At 32.7% G+C, this 18,325-nt stretch overlaps 1 protein-coding gene across 1 annotated transcript in view; it reads right to left on the bottom strand.

The window, feature by feature from the left end:
* itga4 (integrin alpha 4) overlaps positions 1-18,325 on the bottom strand; it is a 68,318-nt gene that overhangs the window by 9,318 nt on the left and 40,675 nt on the right. The window contains exons 16-25 of the mRNA XM_056465842.1: positions 12,259-12,411; positions 12,084-12,160; positions 6,727-6,874; positions 6,539-6,637; positions 6,388-6,464; positions 4,327-4,416; positions 4,153-4,240; positions 3,950-4,057; positions 1,100-1,225; positions 899-1,024 (exon numbers count right to left, since the gene is read on the bottom strand). Coding sequence (XP_056321817.1) covers positions 899-1,024; positions 1,100-1,225; positions 3,950-4,057; positions 4,153-4,240; positions 4,327-4,416; positions 6,388-6,464; positions 6,539-6,637; positions 6,727-6,874; positions 12,084-12,160; positions 12,259-12,411 — 1,092 coding nt within the window. The remainder of the gene's footprint in view (positions 1-898; positions 1,025-1,099; positions 1,226-3,949; positions 4,058-4,152; positions 4,241-4,326; positions 4,417-6,387; positions 6,465-6,538; positions 6,638-6,726; positions 6,875-12,083; positions 12,161-12,258; positions 12,412-18,325) is intronic.

Raw genomic sequence — 18,325 nt, 5'->3', positions numbered from 1 at the left:
ATAAAATAAAAAACCTATAATATAAAATAATTAAATAAAACTGTAAAGTAAAATAAAAAATATAAAAAATAAAACTACATAATAAAATAAAATAATATAAAATAAAATAAAATAAAAAATAAAACTATAAAATAAAAAACTATAAAATTAAATAAAAAACTATAAAAGTAAAATAAAATTAAACTTTAACGTAAAACTTAAAATGTAAATAAAACCATAAAGTAAAAAAAAAACTAAATAAAAGTAAAATAAAAGTATAAAGTAAAATAAAAAATATAAAAAATAAAACTATTAAATAAAAATAAAATAAAAACTGAAACTATAAAATAAAAAATTAAATGAAATAGAAAATAAATATATATAAAAAATATAATAAATAAAACTATCAAATAAAAATTGAATAAAAAAATAAACTATAAAAGAAAAATTTAATCAAAAAATTAATTAAATAAAAAAACTATAAAAATATTTAAAAAACAAAACTATAAAATAAAAAATAAAACTTTAAATAAAAATAAAATTGTAAAATAAAAAATTTAACTATAAAATAAATAAAACTATAAAAAAATTAAAAACAATAAAATAAAAAATTTAATAAAAAAATAAAACAATAAAATAAAAAAAATAACAAATAAAGAAATAAACTATAAAATAAAATAAATAATAAAGCTATATTAAAAAAATAAAACCTAAAAAAATATAAAATCAAAATAAAACTATAAAATAAAATAAAAATAAATAAAAAAAAATAATAATTGGCCAAATTTTGAAAAATACAGTACAAACTGCAAAGCAAATAAATAAATAAATAAATAAATAAATAAAGCGTTAAATATTAATATTTAACTTAATATTTTTATGGAAAACTGTAACACTTTTTCAGCATTTTTTCACTCACCGGACTCATCTGGAGAACCCTGGGATTGAGCTCCACCTCCATATTGATGGTCACCTCCTTTCCAGCCTCCAGATCCCCGAAGTGGCACTCCACACTCCTACAGGTCTGGTCTTCAGGACCACAGAACTAGAGAAAAGCCAGAGCTTTTAATAACATTCACTCCAAACACTGCAGAGCTCTTTAGTATAAGGGTTACTCTACCATTATGCGTTTGCTTTTTGGGGAGAAAAAGAATACAAGTTCCTGAATCACAGAAGCCTCCGGAACATCACAGTCATCAATGATGTGAATAGTATTGTTCCTCTGGAAGCAATGGCCAAGAGTTGACTGCAAGACAAAATAAAAAATAAAAAACATTTAAAAAATTGACTTATAAAGGGATAGTTCATTCATTTACCCAGCACACACTGTTTCTTCAGTTTTCTTTCTATTGAAGGATGTTGGAAAAACTGGTAATGACTTCCATTGTATTTTTTTACTCCAACTATGGATGTGAATATTTTTCACACATTATTCAGCATATTAATGTTTTGTGTTCAATGGAAGAAAGAGCGCATTAACGATTAGAACCACTTGAGTGTCAGCAAATGGACAGTTTCATTTTTGGGTCCCTTTAAGTAATGGGAAACAACATACATGGGTCAAGTATTAAGACTGATTCACCCATTTGTGCATTAGAATGTGTTCTATCTAATCATTTTAGCATTTATACACTATTATTATGAAGCATTACTTAATTTGTTCCATGCGCCGTGGAGGATGTCAGAACTGTTAAGGTAAGGTACAATACGTTTCAAGAAAGTATAAGTTACTTAATATGTTTTGAAACTTTTTAAAGTTGTGGTTTGATTTGTTTATTACCAATAATATTGGTTGTACAGTAGCTCTAAAAAGTTATGGTTTAGTGCAGGGGTCACCAATCTCGGTCCTGGAGGGCCGGTGTCCCTGCAGGGTTTAGCTCCAACTTGCCTCAACACACCTGCCTGGGTGTTTCATGTATACCTAGTAAGACCTTGATTAGGTTGTTCAAGTGTGTTTAATTAGGGTTGGAGCTAAAATCTGCAGGACACCTGATGACCCCTGGTTTAGTGTTACAAACTTCAAACCTAATTACTCATTTGATATCCAATTATCAAAGCAAGTTGGTCTCAGTAGTGTCAGATCTGCCATGAAATGTCTGTAAGTTGACTAATTCTACATTTTCATCAAAATTTTTCACCTGTGCACTTATTGATGTTATACTTTAAAGCATCATTCAATAGTATTATTCTGCATAAAATCGCATTAAAGGAGAAGATAGTGAAAATGTCCTCACGATTTGCTCACAATCAAGTGGTTCTAATCATTTATGAATTTCTTCTGTTATGATATTCTGAAGAATGCTGAGGGAGGAAGCAGCCATTGACATCCACAGTGGAAACATTACTATAGAAATAAATGGCTGGTTTCCCCCATATTCTTCAGTATTTCTGCCTTTGTGTTCAAAGAAGAAAGTCAAACAGACTTGGAAAAAGTGAGGGATGAGAAACTTCTAGTTGAAAGTTTATTTCCATGATTCAAAACAACATTTTCAGCATTATCACTTTCAATTGCCTTAATACTCCTTCAGAAATAATTATCATATGTGATTTGGTGCTGAAAAACATTTTGTTTTATTATTGATATTAAAAATAGTTACGGTGATTAATAAGCTTTTAATAATGGGATTTTAATAATATACATTCACCGGCCACTTTATTAGGTACGCCTTACTAGTACCGGGTTGGACCCCTTTTGCATTCAGAACTGCTTTAATCCTTTGTGGCATATATTCAACAAGGTACTGGAAAATTCCTCAGAGATTTTGGTCCATATTGACATGACAGCATCACACAGTTGCTGCAGATTTGTTGGCTGCACATCCATGATGCAAATCTCCTGTTCCACCACATCCCAAAGGTGCTCTATTGGATTGAGTTCTGGTGACTGTGGAGGCCATTTGAGTTCAGTGAACTCATTGTCATGTTCAAGAAACCAGTCTGAGATGATTGGCGCTTTATGACATGGTGCTTTATCCTGCTGGAAGTAGCCATCAGAAGATGGGTAGACTGTGGTCATAAAGGGATGGACACGGTCAGCAGCAATACTCAGGTAGGCTGTGTTGGTGGTCAGTTGGTACTAAAGACCTAAAGTGTGCCAAGAAAATATCCCCCACACCATTACACCACCACCAGCAGACTGAACAGGTTGTTTTTCATGTTGTTGATGCCAAATTCTGACTCTACCATCTGAATGTTGCAGCAGAAATCGAGACTCATCAGACCACGCAAAGTTTTTCTAATCTTCTATTGTCCAATTTTGGTGAGCCTGTGTGAATTGTAGCCTCAGTTTGCTGTTCTTAGCTGAAAGGAGTGGCACCCGGTGTGGTCTTCTGCTGCTGTAGCCCATCCGCAGGTTGGACGTGTAGTTCAAGAGATGTTGTTCAGAGATGCTCTTCTGCATACCTTAGTTGTAATGAGTGGTTATTTGAGTTACTGTTGCCTTTCTATCATGTTGAACAAGGCATTTGCACCCACAGAACTGCCACTCACTGGATATTTTCTCTTTTTCAGACCATTCTCTGTAAACCCTAGAGATGGTTGTGCGTGAAAATCCCAGTAGATCAGCAGCTTCTGAAATATTCAGACCAGCCCGTCTGGCACCAACAACCATGCCACGTTCAAAGTCACTTAAATCACCTTTCGTCCCCCATTCTGATGCTCGGTTTGGACTTTGGTCTTGACCATGTCTACATGCCTAAATGAATTGAGTTGCTGCCATGTGATTGGTGATTAGAGAAATTTGCGTTAACGAGCAGCTGGACAGGTGTACCTAATAAAGTGGCCGGTGAGCGTAGATTGTAATAAATATTATATATTGATATAAACTTTAAAAGAGCAGCATTTCTTTAACAGAAATCTTTCGCAATGTTATCGTCTTCATAGTCATTTTTAATTGATGTACTGCATCTTTGCTCAATGAAAGCACTCATTTCTCTTTTAAACAGTAGCGTGTGTGTGTGTGTGTATTCACCTGTATATCTGTAATCCTAATTAACTGGTGTTTGTACGGCACTAGCATCAGAGGCAAGCTGATCTTCACTCTCGCATCACGAGCTTTACTAGGTCCAATATTCATCACCTGCAAGTTCACAGAGATTTGAACCAAACAAACCATGTTAAACGATTCATTAGTGTTTAATGACACTGTTGTCTGTCTGATGAGCACTTAAATACCTTGTACGTATAATTGAACTTCTCAGGATAGCAGTCGACCGGCACAGACTCCTCTTCTCCAATCACAAATAAATTCGGAGAGACAAATCTGCAGATGAAGGGAACATGTTAGTCTTCTGGCGTCTGCTTTAGATGAATGAATTCCTCGATTCATAAACAAGACAGAAAACTCACCCGTGAACATTCATATCGACAGCATATCTCAAAGGCAATGTAAGAGCAGCCACGTTGTCATACTGAAGATCTGCATTCTCAAAGTTCTCACTGAAAAACACACAATTGATTGGTTCATGCTCACTATTGATTAAATTTACATCAGCTTCAAACAGTATCTGGATGCATAAACTTATTAAAACTTGTATTAATCATATATATATATATATATATATATATATATATATATATATATATATATATATATATATATATATATATATATATATATATATACACACACACATTCATACACACATACATATACACAGTTGAAGTCAGAATTATTAACCCCCCATTAGATTTTTTTTCTCTTTTTAAAATATTTCCCAAATTATGTCTAACTATGTTTTGAAAACGAAAAAAGCAGGGAGAGTAAAAAGAAGCTGTTTTGTGACTTCACAGCTTGTCAGCACACAAAATGTGGGATTATAAATTTATAACCCGAAGAGGCGTAAGGTCTGTTTAACATGTATGTTGTGAAATTTGCTACATATGTTTGTAATAAGGCAACAAACACATGTAAACTGCTGAATATAAAAGTGTTTAGCTCTTAGCACTTAGCTCTTACTGTCTTTTTCTGGAGTGAAAGAATGCTAATAAACTTAAAACTCATGTTTATGAAGAGGTTGATATTAATTCATTTAAAGAGGATATATTGGGCTTTTTACACTTGTGCTTTTCACCTTCCAACAATGCATACATTTCATTGTCCAAACATTTAAGGAAAGTATGCTTCATTACATACTTATTACAAACAATAAATTTGAGCATTACTGGATATATAAAATTTTGACTAAATAAATTGCTTAAATTGACAAAAATATACTACAATAACAGAAATTACCAAGTTTAATGATGGTAAATGCCCATATTTAATATAAATGCTAATTAAATGCAAAGTTTTTTTGAAAAATAAATATTAAATATCAATATTTATTAAAGTTTCATATGTCACAACCATATAAACTCAAAAAATGTTTAACTCCTTATTTAAAATGAGCTGAGACAACACGATTCTTGAGTTTGTTTGTTTTTTTGGGGTTAATTGTTTTATGTTCAATATGTTAATACTGAAAAAACCAAAAAAGTAAACTTATTTCATTTAAATTTGCACCACATGAAGGGATTGTGTGGAACCCAGCATTTTTACAGTGTATTTTAATGTGGCAATTAATAATTGAGTTGCATGATACATTGATTTACAACTTATCTGTTTGTACATTTGACAAAACCTGCATTTGACAGTTGATGTGAAAGAGAACCACATACAGCCGCCTTTCTGTGTGTCTGTGAGTTTAATAAACTGTACATCAGGAGTCTAAACTAACTATAAAAACATGCATGTGCTTGGTTTATTGTTGCTGGAGTAACTTAGGCATGAGCTGTAAATGCTCCGCCCTCTTCTGGAAATGGGGTGGGGAGAAGCAGTTCATTTGCATTTAAAGAGACACATCAAAAAGTGTTTTTGCTTCCACCTAAAAAGAGGCATTAACGCCATCATATAATTAATGATCTAGTATTTTGAGATGAAACTTCACAAACAGAATCCCGAAACATCTGAGAGCAGTATCTTTCATAAAATAAAAAAACGACCTCTTTAAAAATGTAAGAAAACGACTTGAAATACTTAGCCTTTGATAGCCTATCTAATGAAATGACATGCTAATTGGAGTTTAAATTCTTTTTTGGAGTCATTGTATGCATGTAAAAGATGTTTGCATCTTAATGACTTTAATTATTAGCATACAACCCTAATATACCCAAGATTTCATTATAGAACCTAATTATACAGACAATGTGTGTTGACATCCATTCCTGTGTTTTTCTCGTTTCTAACAGTAACACTGCATGCACACAGACCTTTGAATGCACTGTTTTAATGCCTGTTTGTCCTTTTGCGCTCCGACGATCAATTTACGGCCTTGAGCGGTAGCAAGATGTTCTCCACAAATGTTTACATTGGGCTCAGATGCGTTTGTGTAAACTCTCCATTGTAATGAATTCCTCTGATTCTCTTACCTCGTAGCGTTAATGTTAACAGTAAGGTCTCCCGCGCTGCTGTTCTGCATCACATCCAGCAAAAAGGTGATGTTGAGCTATAAAAAAAGAGATGTTTGTGAGAATAGATGACAAATACATTCATTTGTCTTCAATTGCTATAGAAATTCACCTTTGAGAAAGGAGGGATGTATAAATTCCCAACACTGCAGTCCAGTCCGATGGCCAGTTTATTCTCTTCCACAATTTCACAGCTGACGTATTTATCCTCCTGAAAATTATATCATATTATTCAAGCAAATGTGAAGGCATCTGGTGGTGTATAAGAAATTATGAACTGTAGTGGCAAAATGAAATTACCTCCAGCACTTTGATGAAATGCAGATTGCTGGGGAATCTTAAGTGAAGTTTGGGAAGAAAAGCATCATCTCCGGTGTTGAGCAGTGTGGTGTTTAACATGATACTTTTGCCATTACCCAGAGCAAAATATGGCATTTTGTTGTACGACCTGTTGGGAAAACCGATTAAAATTAGATCAGTTAGGTCAGATTTCATTTCAAATTTACTTCATGCTTTAATCCATACAATTCAGTGCAGGTTGGGTGAAGAGGAAGAATCAGAAAATAACTAATTACTAAAACGCTAGGGAAAAATCAGGGATTTCCTTGTCTATAAAAAATAAAATTAAATTAAATAAAAACATTTATGAATAAATAAAAAATATATAATATAATAAAATAATTAAAATCAAATCAAATAAATATATAAATAAAACTAAACAAAACAAATAAAAATAAAAACAAAAACAACAGAACAAAAAATAAATAAAAACAAAAACAAAATAAAATAAAAAAAATAATTAAAATAAATAAAAAGAATAAAAATAAAATAAATAAATAAAATGAATGAAATAAAACAAACAAAAAATAAATAAATAAATAAAAATTAAATAAATAAAATAATAATAAAATAAATAAATGAATAAAATATAATATAACAACAAAAATAAAATACATAAATAAATAAAATAAAATATAATAATAAAAATATAAAATAAATAAATAAAAATAAATAAAATGAATAAAATAAAACAAAAAATAAAAAATAAACAAAACAAATAAAATAGATAAAAATAAATGAATTAAATAAATTAAATAAATAAATAAATTAAATAAATAAATAAAATATAATAATAAAAATAAAATACATAAATAAATAAAAAATATATATTATAATAAAATAAAATACATAAATAAATAAATAAATAAAATAATAAATAAATGAATAAAATCAAATAAACAAAATAAATAATTTAAATACAAAATAATAAAAATAATTTTTAATATTTAAATAAAAAATAATAATAATAATAAAATAAATTAATTAAAAAATATAATACAATGATAAAAATAAAATACAAAAAATTAAATAACAAAATAAATAAACAAATAAATTAAATTAAAAAATATTTTATAATTGGCAATTATTTCTGTTTTTTTTTCTGTTTAATTATTGCTATAACTGCCCTAGATAGATTTAAAATATTCTATATTTTATTTTAGATGATTTTACCTCCAGGTTGTGTGAATATACACTATACACTATTTCTCAAGCTCAATTTATTAATCTGAGGTGCCTATATAAAACTGAAAATTAACCTGTTAATTATGTGTTTGATGTACAAAAAAATCATAATCCTTTTTAGTACATTATAATTAATATAATTAAAATATTGCAGTAACTTTGCAACTTCAATTTAGTTTAATATAAACATTTAACAAAATGTACTATTTTTAAAGAGTTTAAATAAAGCAATTAACTAAATGTTTAATTTTGCGATCATTAAAACTGTTTATAGTTTATTGTAGAATGTTTGCAAGACTCATTTGTCTAGAATTAAAAGAAAAAAGGTGTGTTATCCAGTTTTCCCTGCATGTGTTTGCATAGCTTGTGAACTGAGGGCTCAAGCCTGATGTTTCTCATCTAAAGGCACCAGGTGCATCTGGGAGAGTGACAACACACACACACACACACAAACACACACACACACACACACACACACACACATACACACACACACACGGCTTATGAATAATCAGATCATGTATTATCACCAATGGGTGAGGGGGGCCCATAAATTAGTTTGCATACGGCTCCGAACATGATCCAAAATGCTAATGTGCACACTCACGCTTGCGCCTCAATTGGGTGAGTCCAAGAAATGTGATGCATAAAATGCCTCGATATAAAGCTTTGGCTACTGTGCTCGCTGCTTTAATGAGTGTATTCATGAGGAGAACAGATAATCTGGAAAGTCCTCCTGTTAGTCACGAACAACACCAGCACAAGCTGAAGATTTACTGAGGCAGTAGTTGTTCACAACGCACTTGAAAAGAAAAACAAGTCAAGAACCGAGAAGTATTAAGCTGTTGCTAAGCTTAAGTTGTTGATCAACGATATATATGTACTGTACAATATCATGAGTTACTGTCATAAAATAATAGCAGTCTTAATGAAATAAATACTTAGCTGGTAAATATCCTAATCAGATTGTATGTCAAAATAGAATGATTAATATAAGAAATTCTTTCAGAATTCTTTCAAAATTTTCTTTGAGACAATTAAACCAATTTGAAGGCGGTTTTGTATAATAAAGACATTAAACATACATATAATTGTAAACTAATATCTGAATAGTCTTAAAAGGATAGTTCACTCCAAAAATAAATAATTCTGTCATCATTTACTCTCCCTTTACTTGTTTGAAACCTTATTGAGTTTCTTTCTTACTTTGAAAACAAATTTCCATAGGATTTTATGTCTAGTTTAAAAAAAAAAGAACTTTTTTTTTTCTAAATGAATCAATTGTGGGGCGACGCGGTGGCGCAGTAGGTAGTGCTGTCACCTCACAGCAAGAAGGTCACTGGTTCGAGCCTCGGCTGGGTCAGCTGGTGTTTCTGTGTGGAGTTTGCATGTTCTCCCTGCATTCGCGTGGGTTTTCTCTGGGTGCTCCGATTTCCCCCCAGTGCAAAGACATGTGGTAAAATTGTCTGCAGTGTATGAGTGTAAATGAGTGTGTATGGATGTTTCCCAGTGATGGGTTGCAGCTGGAAGGGCATCCACTGTGTAAAACATGTGCTGGATAAGTTGGTGGTTCATTCCGCTGTGGCGACCCCGGATTAATAAAGGGAATAAGCCGAAAAGAAAATGAATGAATGAATGAATCATTTGTTTTGAAAAATAATGATCGCTACCTTCTGGTGCTATATGGTGAAACTAGCCATTCATTCATTCATTCATTCATTTTCCTTCGCCTAAAAAAAAAAAAAAAAATTAAAAATGTAATAAATAAATAAAATAAAATAAATAAAATTATAAAAATAAATTAAAAAATAAATATAATAATAAAAATTTTATTTAAAAAAATAACAAAATGAATAAAAAAATTTAAATAAATAAATAAATAAAATCCCCCCAAATATAGCTCAGAATTTGATGCTGATGCACTTCTCCCCAACAGAATATTCCAAATTAATCTAAAGTTATAAATTCTTTCCAAATAGTTATTCAAGTCATCTGATGAACTTGTATTCATATTGCAATATAAATCGCAGAAAAAAAATATTGTTATGTTAGATTTTTCCAATATCATGCAGCCCTACCGCCAACTATTCCAGCATATGTTTTACACAGCAGATGCCCTTCCAGCCGCAATCCAGTACTGGGAATGAAACTAGCCAATAGTTTAATTATCATTAATTATCAATATTGAAGAATTCCCCCAATTACTGAGAGATAATTTTTAATGTGCATTTTGGAATATTGCATTTAAAAAATGCTTGATGGAAACGCCAAGATGTGCATACATTTAGAAAATGTGCGTAAAAAACATATGCGCACAACTAAGCATGATGAACTTAAAAAAACAAAACAGAAGCACAGTTACAGAATAACTTCAGTATGTGCATCAAAAAATAAATGTGATTTTGTTATAAGAGACCATGTGATGATAAAAATGGGTGCGATAGACAGCATTAACGGACAAACCAGAACAACCAAAGTGCACAACATCTGAAATGTTGTTCATTATTCATTCATTAATTCATTCATTCATTCATTCATTTCCTTTTTTGGCTTAGTCTCTTTATTAATCCAGGGTCGCCACGGCGGAATGAACTGGCAACTTATCCAGCATATGCTTTACACAGTGGAAGCCCTTCCAGCTGCAACCCACTACTGGTAAACACCCATACACACTCATTCTCATTCGCCAGCTTAGTTTATTCAATTCACCTATAGCACATGTCTTTGGACTGTAGGGGAAACTGGAGCACCCGGAAGAAACCCACAGTAACACAGAAATGCCTACTGATCCAGCTGGGACTCGAACCAGAGAACTTCTTGCTGTGAGGCGACAGAGCTGAGCCACTGTGTCACCCGTTTATTATACAAGAAATATATAATTTATTATAAAATAAAAAAGGCTCACGGTAGCTTCTCCTAAAGCAGCAAATTTCTTTTTTTATATATATATATTTGTCACCAGTTTATCAGGAAGTGATGATTTTGAAATGGTGCTTTATTGGTAAATCTCTTATGAAATATTCCAGACTTGCGCACAAGTTTAATTTGGAATTTATGTGAAACATAGCTATTTACTTCTAAAGAGTTTTTTTTTTCCTACTATGGATGTCAGTGGCTGCTTTCCCCCCCCAAAAATCTTCAGATTATCTTGTTTTGTGTTTAACAGAGAAAAGAAATTCATAAAAGTTTACAAAATAGTGAAGAAATTATATTTTTAGTGAACTATCCCTTTCAAAGTACAACCCTCAGCCTTGTTTACTGAAATATTTATTACAGTCAAGTGACTTTATCATTAAATTTACAAACATCTGCCAAAAGGGGTCAGAAATATAAAATATTCCTTCTATTTTGTTCTGACGCCACTTTTTTTCTTGTTTTATACACAAACTTACAACAAACGCAGTATTGACTAAAAATGATCTCTCAAAATTTGGGGAAATTTCTTTAGTAATAATAATAACAACCTGTCATAAATAAATATGACATTAGAAGCATCAGTAGATGGTGACTGTCTTGTTCATTTAAATGATGACAAACAAATAATTCATTGGTGCTGATCGCATTGTGGCCAATGTGCTGACATGTAGTGAAACTATAGACTTTGTATTTCCTGGAATTTCAGTTTGTGGACTTTTCCCGATCCCACCTATTGTCCAATCAAAGCAAAGGCAAAAACCCTGCAAAAATAAATCTTTCAAAAAATGTATAAATAAAAATGTAGATTTGGGTTACACAGTGGCGCAGTAGGTAGTGCTGTCGCCTCACAGCGAGAAGGTCGCTGGTTCGAGCCTCGGCTGGGTCAGTTGGCGGTTTTGTGTGGAGTTTGCATGTTCTCCCTGCATTTGAGTGGGTTTCCTCCGGGCGCTCCGGTTTCCCCCACAGTCTAAAGACATGCGGTACAGGTGAATTGGATAGGCTAAATTGTCCGTAATGTATAAGTGTGAATGAATGAGTGTGTGTGTGGATGTTTCCCAGAGATGGGTTGCGGCTGGAACGGCATCCACTGCGTAAAAATGTGCTGGATAAGTTGGCGGTTCATTCCGCTGTGGTTTATAACTGCACAAAAATCAATACGGAAAATCTTATCCTATGTTAAAAAAAAACAGTTAGCATAGGCCAGTTAAATAACTTACTGTGGTAAAACCAAATGAGCAGAAACCTGGAGGTTGGTTGAGCAGTTTTCCCAGGAACAATATCTAGCAAAGATAGTCTACAAAAAAAGGGAAATATTTCAAATCAGGACCTTGTGATACAAACCAAAGTTTTAGTACAAAAAAACAACTAAACAAAGACGGACAAAAAGCTGACCTTGTTTTTGACGATGTTGTCCAGTTCATCCTTCTGCTGTAAAATGGGTTTAAGGGCAGGCAAATTCCCCAAGTCTCTCTGCACCACACGATGGTCTCCAAGTTCATATTTGACCTCAAAATGAATGGGTGTGAAGATATCACGAACATCTTTCTGCATAGACATACAAACATAACCGATTTGATCATTGACTTGAAGGATTCATTCAAAAACAGATTTATTCAGTGAGTACGTTTACATGGACATAGATAATCTGATTTTAATGCAATTAAGACAATACTCTGATTAAGAGTCTACAATGTAAACAGCGATTTTTGATTACCTTAATCCATTTAAAGTCATAATCGATCAAATTAACACGTGGAGTATGCCTATTTTAGTCATATTATTGACATGTAAACATTGCAAACTATTACCGTCATGTAGGACTTTTTGCGACAGGATAGTCTATACACACACGGCTGTTTGACACTATACTCTGCACCTGCTGAGTCCGTAAAGGACCACAGACACCAGCATTGCAAAATGCAGTTTTTTTTCTGCCCTTCGACATGCGCTATCAAATTCCATTAAAACTACACTCGTCCACCAGTCCTTACTTCATACTCGCATCCAATACCTCAGTTTGTCACGGAGACATGCATGAAATGTTTCTGAATGAAAGTGAAAGTAACAAACTGCAGTTAAAGTCGACAAATTAAAAATTAAACACCCGAAATTACATGAAACTCCAGAGGAAACATATATAGCGTGGTGACACAATGACATTAATCAAATTATGTGCTATATCATGTAAAACGGGATCATGAAAGGAACATTCAAAAGGCAACTCATGTAAACACCTTAATCATATTATTGTTTTATTCAGATTAAAGCAAATAACTTGATAACTGATGTCGATGTAAACTTAGTCAGTGACAAACCATAAAAAAATTAAAATAAAATTCACTATAATAAAAAAATAAATCACAAATGTACTCATCTGGCTTTAAACTACTTTTGCTTGTGACAGAAGCAAGAGTTTAAAATTCAACTCACCAAGTTTTAACTTTGTTGAACTTTGAATAAAATCAATATCACTTTCATGATATTGTTCACACATTAATATTAATATAAACAAAAACCCACAAAGGAATATCATTATTTTTCATAACTGAAATTATACAGTCATTCTAACAGGATTCATGCTTGAACACAGAAAAAAAGGTTTGAGAGCGAAAAAGCAAAGTAAGTGACGTACTTGATGTCACTGCACACAATAAATATAGCACATCCCTATCTGTTATATTATTTCCCTATATTTTTCATCAAATAAATGCAGGCTGGGTGAAATTACAGTTGAAGTCAGAGTTATTAGCCCTCCAGAATTATTAGCCCCCAGTATATTTTTTCCCCAATTTCTGTTTTACAGAGATTTTTTCAACACATTTCTAAACACAATAGTTTTAATAACTCATTTCTAAGAACTGATTTCTTTTATCTTTGCCAGTACATAATATCTAACTAGATATTTTTCAAGATACTAATATTCAGCTTAAAGTGCAATTTAAAGAGTTAACTGGGTTAATTAGGTTAGTTAGGCAAATCATTATATAACGATGGTTTGTTCTTTAGACAATTGAAAAACATATATTGCTTAAGGGGGCTTATAATATTGATCTTAAAATGGTTTTTAAAGAAGTAAAAACTGTTTATCGTAGCCAAAATTAATCAAAGAAGACTTTCTCCACAAGTAAAGATATTATAGAAAATACTGTGAAAAATTCCTCGCTCTGTTAAACATTTAAGAAATATTTGAAAAAGAAAAATAGAGTCATAAAAACTGTACCAACCCTATCTATTCTTCATCAACTGAAGCGTATGTGGTCTAATCCAAGGTTATAATGCTTAACGCAAACGAACAAAAAAACAAAACCGTTAAATGCAATAAAAATTAAAGTCAGAGTTAAAAAATAGAACTAACTAAATCTGTATTTGTAAAACTGAAACAATAATGGGTTTTATTTCTGTATTAGTGATTGCGATTGCGAACTGCTCGTTCTTTTTAAACTAATCTTCTAAGTGAACTGGTTGAACTAGTTCACCAAATCGAACTGAATCATTTGAGACGATTCGCGTCTCCAGTAGGCACTTATCCACAAACAACTTTCTTTTGGCATGCCTGATACCCCCCTTTGACTCGAAATAAACCAATATTTACAAAGTTATTCAGTTACTAGAACAGTACACACAGATCAGATTTGAGAAGCGGTGAACCGATAATACGGTGCATGCATGATTTTGTGAACCAACCACAAACTTAACAACTGCAGCATGGGTAAACCGAGGGCTTAAATAAGAGGATCTTGTAAAACTTTTATTTCACAAGAGAAAGTCGTAGTTGACTTTAAATAAATGAATCGTTCTTCAGTTGGGTTGCAAAATATAATTGTAAGAAACTTATCAGATCATGGTAAAATTTAACCGACTGAAATTATTATTGCTGACTACATATTTTTGATATGTTGAGTCCAAACTTGGGAAGATTGTCACAAAAGAACTTCCCATCACTACTGTATCTAACCTCAGAAGCATTCTTGCACACATATTTTACTTAAGGCTGCTATCATGTGGATTTGAATTTGAGGATGGGTGGATGGTAGTCGTAGATGGTTTTTGTGTCAAAAAATGTAGACTTTGGTTGGGTTTTTATTATGCAATATTTATTCTGATAATTTTGAATCTTGCACCTAACAAATATCCTAATTTACAAAAAAAAAAAATTAATCAATACTGAAACTAATAAAAACTAAACTAAAACAAGCAATTTCAAAATATAAAAACTAATAAAAACTATTAAATCTACTTCCAAAACAAAAGTCAAAATGAAATAAAAACTAAAACTAATGAAAAATCCAAAACTATTATACCCTTGGTCGAATCTGATTAGTCTACTCTTTTTTTTCCCCCATCTTAATTTTCCTCCCTTCAGCTCAGATAATGAATGCAGGTAATGCTTGTTCTGTCAGCTGTGATGGCAGTCTCTAATTGGGCTTTCAGTGGTTGGGAGTTGTCCTGTGGGGTCTCTCGGGCCCATATTTCGCTGCAGGGGAGAAGTGTGACCGGGGTTTTGGAAAGCTTTTCCATGGCCAGTGTAAATGAGCTGGACCACAGCCACATTAGCGGCCTCAGAGAGACACTCGTTTCAGCTGTAAAGGCTAAACTCAAAGTCATCACTGTGAACTTTTGTCCTTTGCTCAGGATGTGGTTTCTGAAATCAGTCATACATGCACAAGTCTTGTGCATCTACTGCTGTGTCGGACCTCATGGGAACAAGCAGACACAAAATTAACACTTGTCAAGTGCCAAAAGGAGTAAAATCTAGAGTGAAAATAGAGTTGAATTTTTAAAAAGATTTTTTTAATTATTCTAACCAGTGCTGTGCTAGTTACTGAAAAATAGTAACTAGTTACAATTACTAGTTACTTCATTCAAAAAGTAACTCAATTACTTTATTGATTACTTTTAATTAAATTAATTTAATTTGGTAACACTTTATTTTGATGGTCCATTTGAGTATTAGTTACGGTGCCCAAAAGAAAGCACATGCGATTTCAAAAAACACCAGCTTATAGAGAAACGATCTTCATGAATTTGACAGTACACGTGTTGCAAATTCTCACAACACAAACAACTTAAGAAACGCGATATTATAGTGATGTTTCTTAATTTATAACAAGAAAAATCTCTCAGGTTACTCACATGTAGGTAGACAAATAATATTTTAAAGACCATGCAAGTGAATTCATCAGCAAATTGTGGTTTACCCAGGAAGCAATTATGTAGTTTACACAAATGTGTCAAAGACAGGGTGTTTTCTTCACACCTTCGCTTAGCTACAAGTACATTTAGCTCAAAACAAGAACTGAAAGCACTACGCCTTCCTTCCACAAAATGAGAACAGATCAGAAATAAAAATGTTTAGACAAGGGAAATTAAGGTTTACTTGTACAATTGCACAAAGCTGGCCTTCATGACACACAACCTTCTAAACTTTACTCCCATCTGGGTCACGGCACCAAATGTACTATTTCCGGCTTTATAGACCCACTCTGAGGGTATTCAAATCAGTGATCAGGGGAGTGAGATTTACTTGCACAGTTCTACTGTAACTAACTGGCCTCTTACGCTTACATTTGTTACACTTTCCACCTGTGGAAGTCAGAATTCTAAGCCATCCTGAATTATTAGCCCCCTGTATATTTTTTCCCCAATTTCTGTTTAACGCAAAGAAGATTTTGTTCACATTTCTAAACATAAAAGATTTAATAACTCATTTCTAATAACTGATGTATTTTATCTTTGCCATGATGACAGTAAATATTATTTGACAAGATATTTTCAAGTTACTAGTATTTAGCATAAAGTGACATTTAAAGACTTAACTAGGTTAATACGCTTATTTTACGCGGCCGCCATTTTTAAACATGAAAGCAAGGCTGCGGTGGGAAGAAACCCGGAGGTATAGGATCAGCACTGTAAACATTGCAGCAACATGCTGTGTAATACAAACCCCCAGCTGTTGCCATGACTTCAAAATGCAGATATGGTGTAAACATCACTTTAATATCATTCAGTTCAGTTTAATTTAAATAATTAAAAGCATATTAGGCATCAAGCAACATTACAATCTTTTTCAGAGTAATACATCCAAGTGTCTTCCTAGGCTTCAGTTCACGGCAGCAGGTAAGCTTTCCTGCTTCAGTCTATGTAACCCGCTGAGTGATAAAACACTGCAGTCCTCTATAGCACACCCTCGTGTTGTCTGTAATAGTGTTGTCCCGGTACTGAAGTTTTAAAAACGTCCAATTCCTGCTAACATTTAAGCACCACAGAGCGCGCTCATCAACATCGCTGATTAGCCATAAAGGTCATCAGCTCACCACTCATCACCGAGTGCAAACACAGATACATGGACATTGGAGCATTTAAAGCCGTGAAGATCAGTTGATTCATTAGCGGATCGTCATCTGTGTTTGTGCTCGGTAAACATCAGTGAAGTGCGGTGAACTGATGACCTTCCCAGCCAATCACAGTCATTTCTGTTGAGCACGTGAAAACAATGGCAAATCAGCGCTGTTTAAGAACGCCATCAACAGTGCTTAAATGTTAACGGGGAATGGACTTTTTTTTTATTTCAGTACCGAAATTCAGTATCGTGACATGACTAATATAGTGAAAGAATCAGTTCATTAACTTGAGCTAGATAAATGGCATGTAAAATTTGTGTTTGGGAAAGAAAACGTTAGCTAACTAGTGCCATTTCCTTTAACTTAGCTGAAAATGTGGTCCAGTATCCCTTTTTATTTTCACTATTCATTCAGAACGGACCTTTGAGTCAATTGGAAGGCAGGGAAAGTATAAATTTGTGTCGATTTCTCTTCGCTGATAAGATATACAGCCAGGTACACAACATTACTGTGTGACTCAGGCAAGACTTCCAGGTTTCTTCCCACCGCAGTCTTGATTTCGCCGTGTAAAATGGCGGCCGTGTGAAATCAGTCAATTAGGCAAGTTGGGGTAATTTAGCAAATCATTGTATACTGATGTTATGTTCTGCAGGAAATCCAAAAAAATAAATATATATATATATATATATATATATATATATATATATATATATATATATATATATATATATATATATATATATATTGCTTAAGGGGGATAATAATATTGACCTTAAAATGTTTTTTTATTAAAACTGCTTTTATTGTAGCCAAAATAAAACAAATAAGACTTTCTCCAGAAGAAAAAGACATTATAGGAAATCCAGTGAAAAATCCTTGCTCTGATAAACATAATTTGGGAAATATTTAAAAAAGATTTTTTTTTTGATTGTCATTTTCTTCTAAACTCCAGCAGCCTAGGTGTGAGAAACATTAATATATTGTCTATATGCATTTCCTGACCATCAGGTAGGTTCCTGAATGGCCAATTGGATTAGGACCTATGCATCTGAATTGGTCCTTTTATGTTGATGAGATTAGGGCTGGGGAAATGCCACTACCTGGCTGACTCCTTTAGA

The sequence above is a fragment of the Danio aesculapii genome, chromosome 9 (assembly GCF_903798145.1).
Source record: "Danio aesculapii chromosome 9, fDanAes4.1, whole genome shotgun sequence".
Taxonomy (NCBI): Eukaryota; Metazoa; Chordata; class Actinopteri; order Cypriniformes; family Danionidae; genus Danio; species Danio aesculapii.
This window is presented reverse-complemented; position numbering and strand designations above follow the sequence as displayed.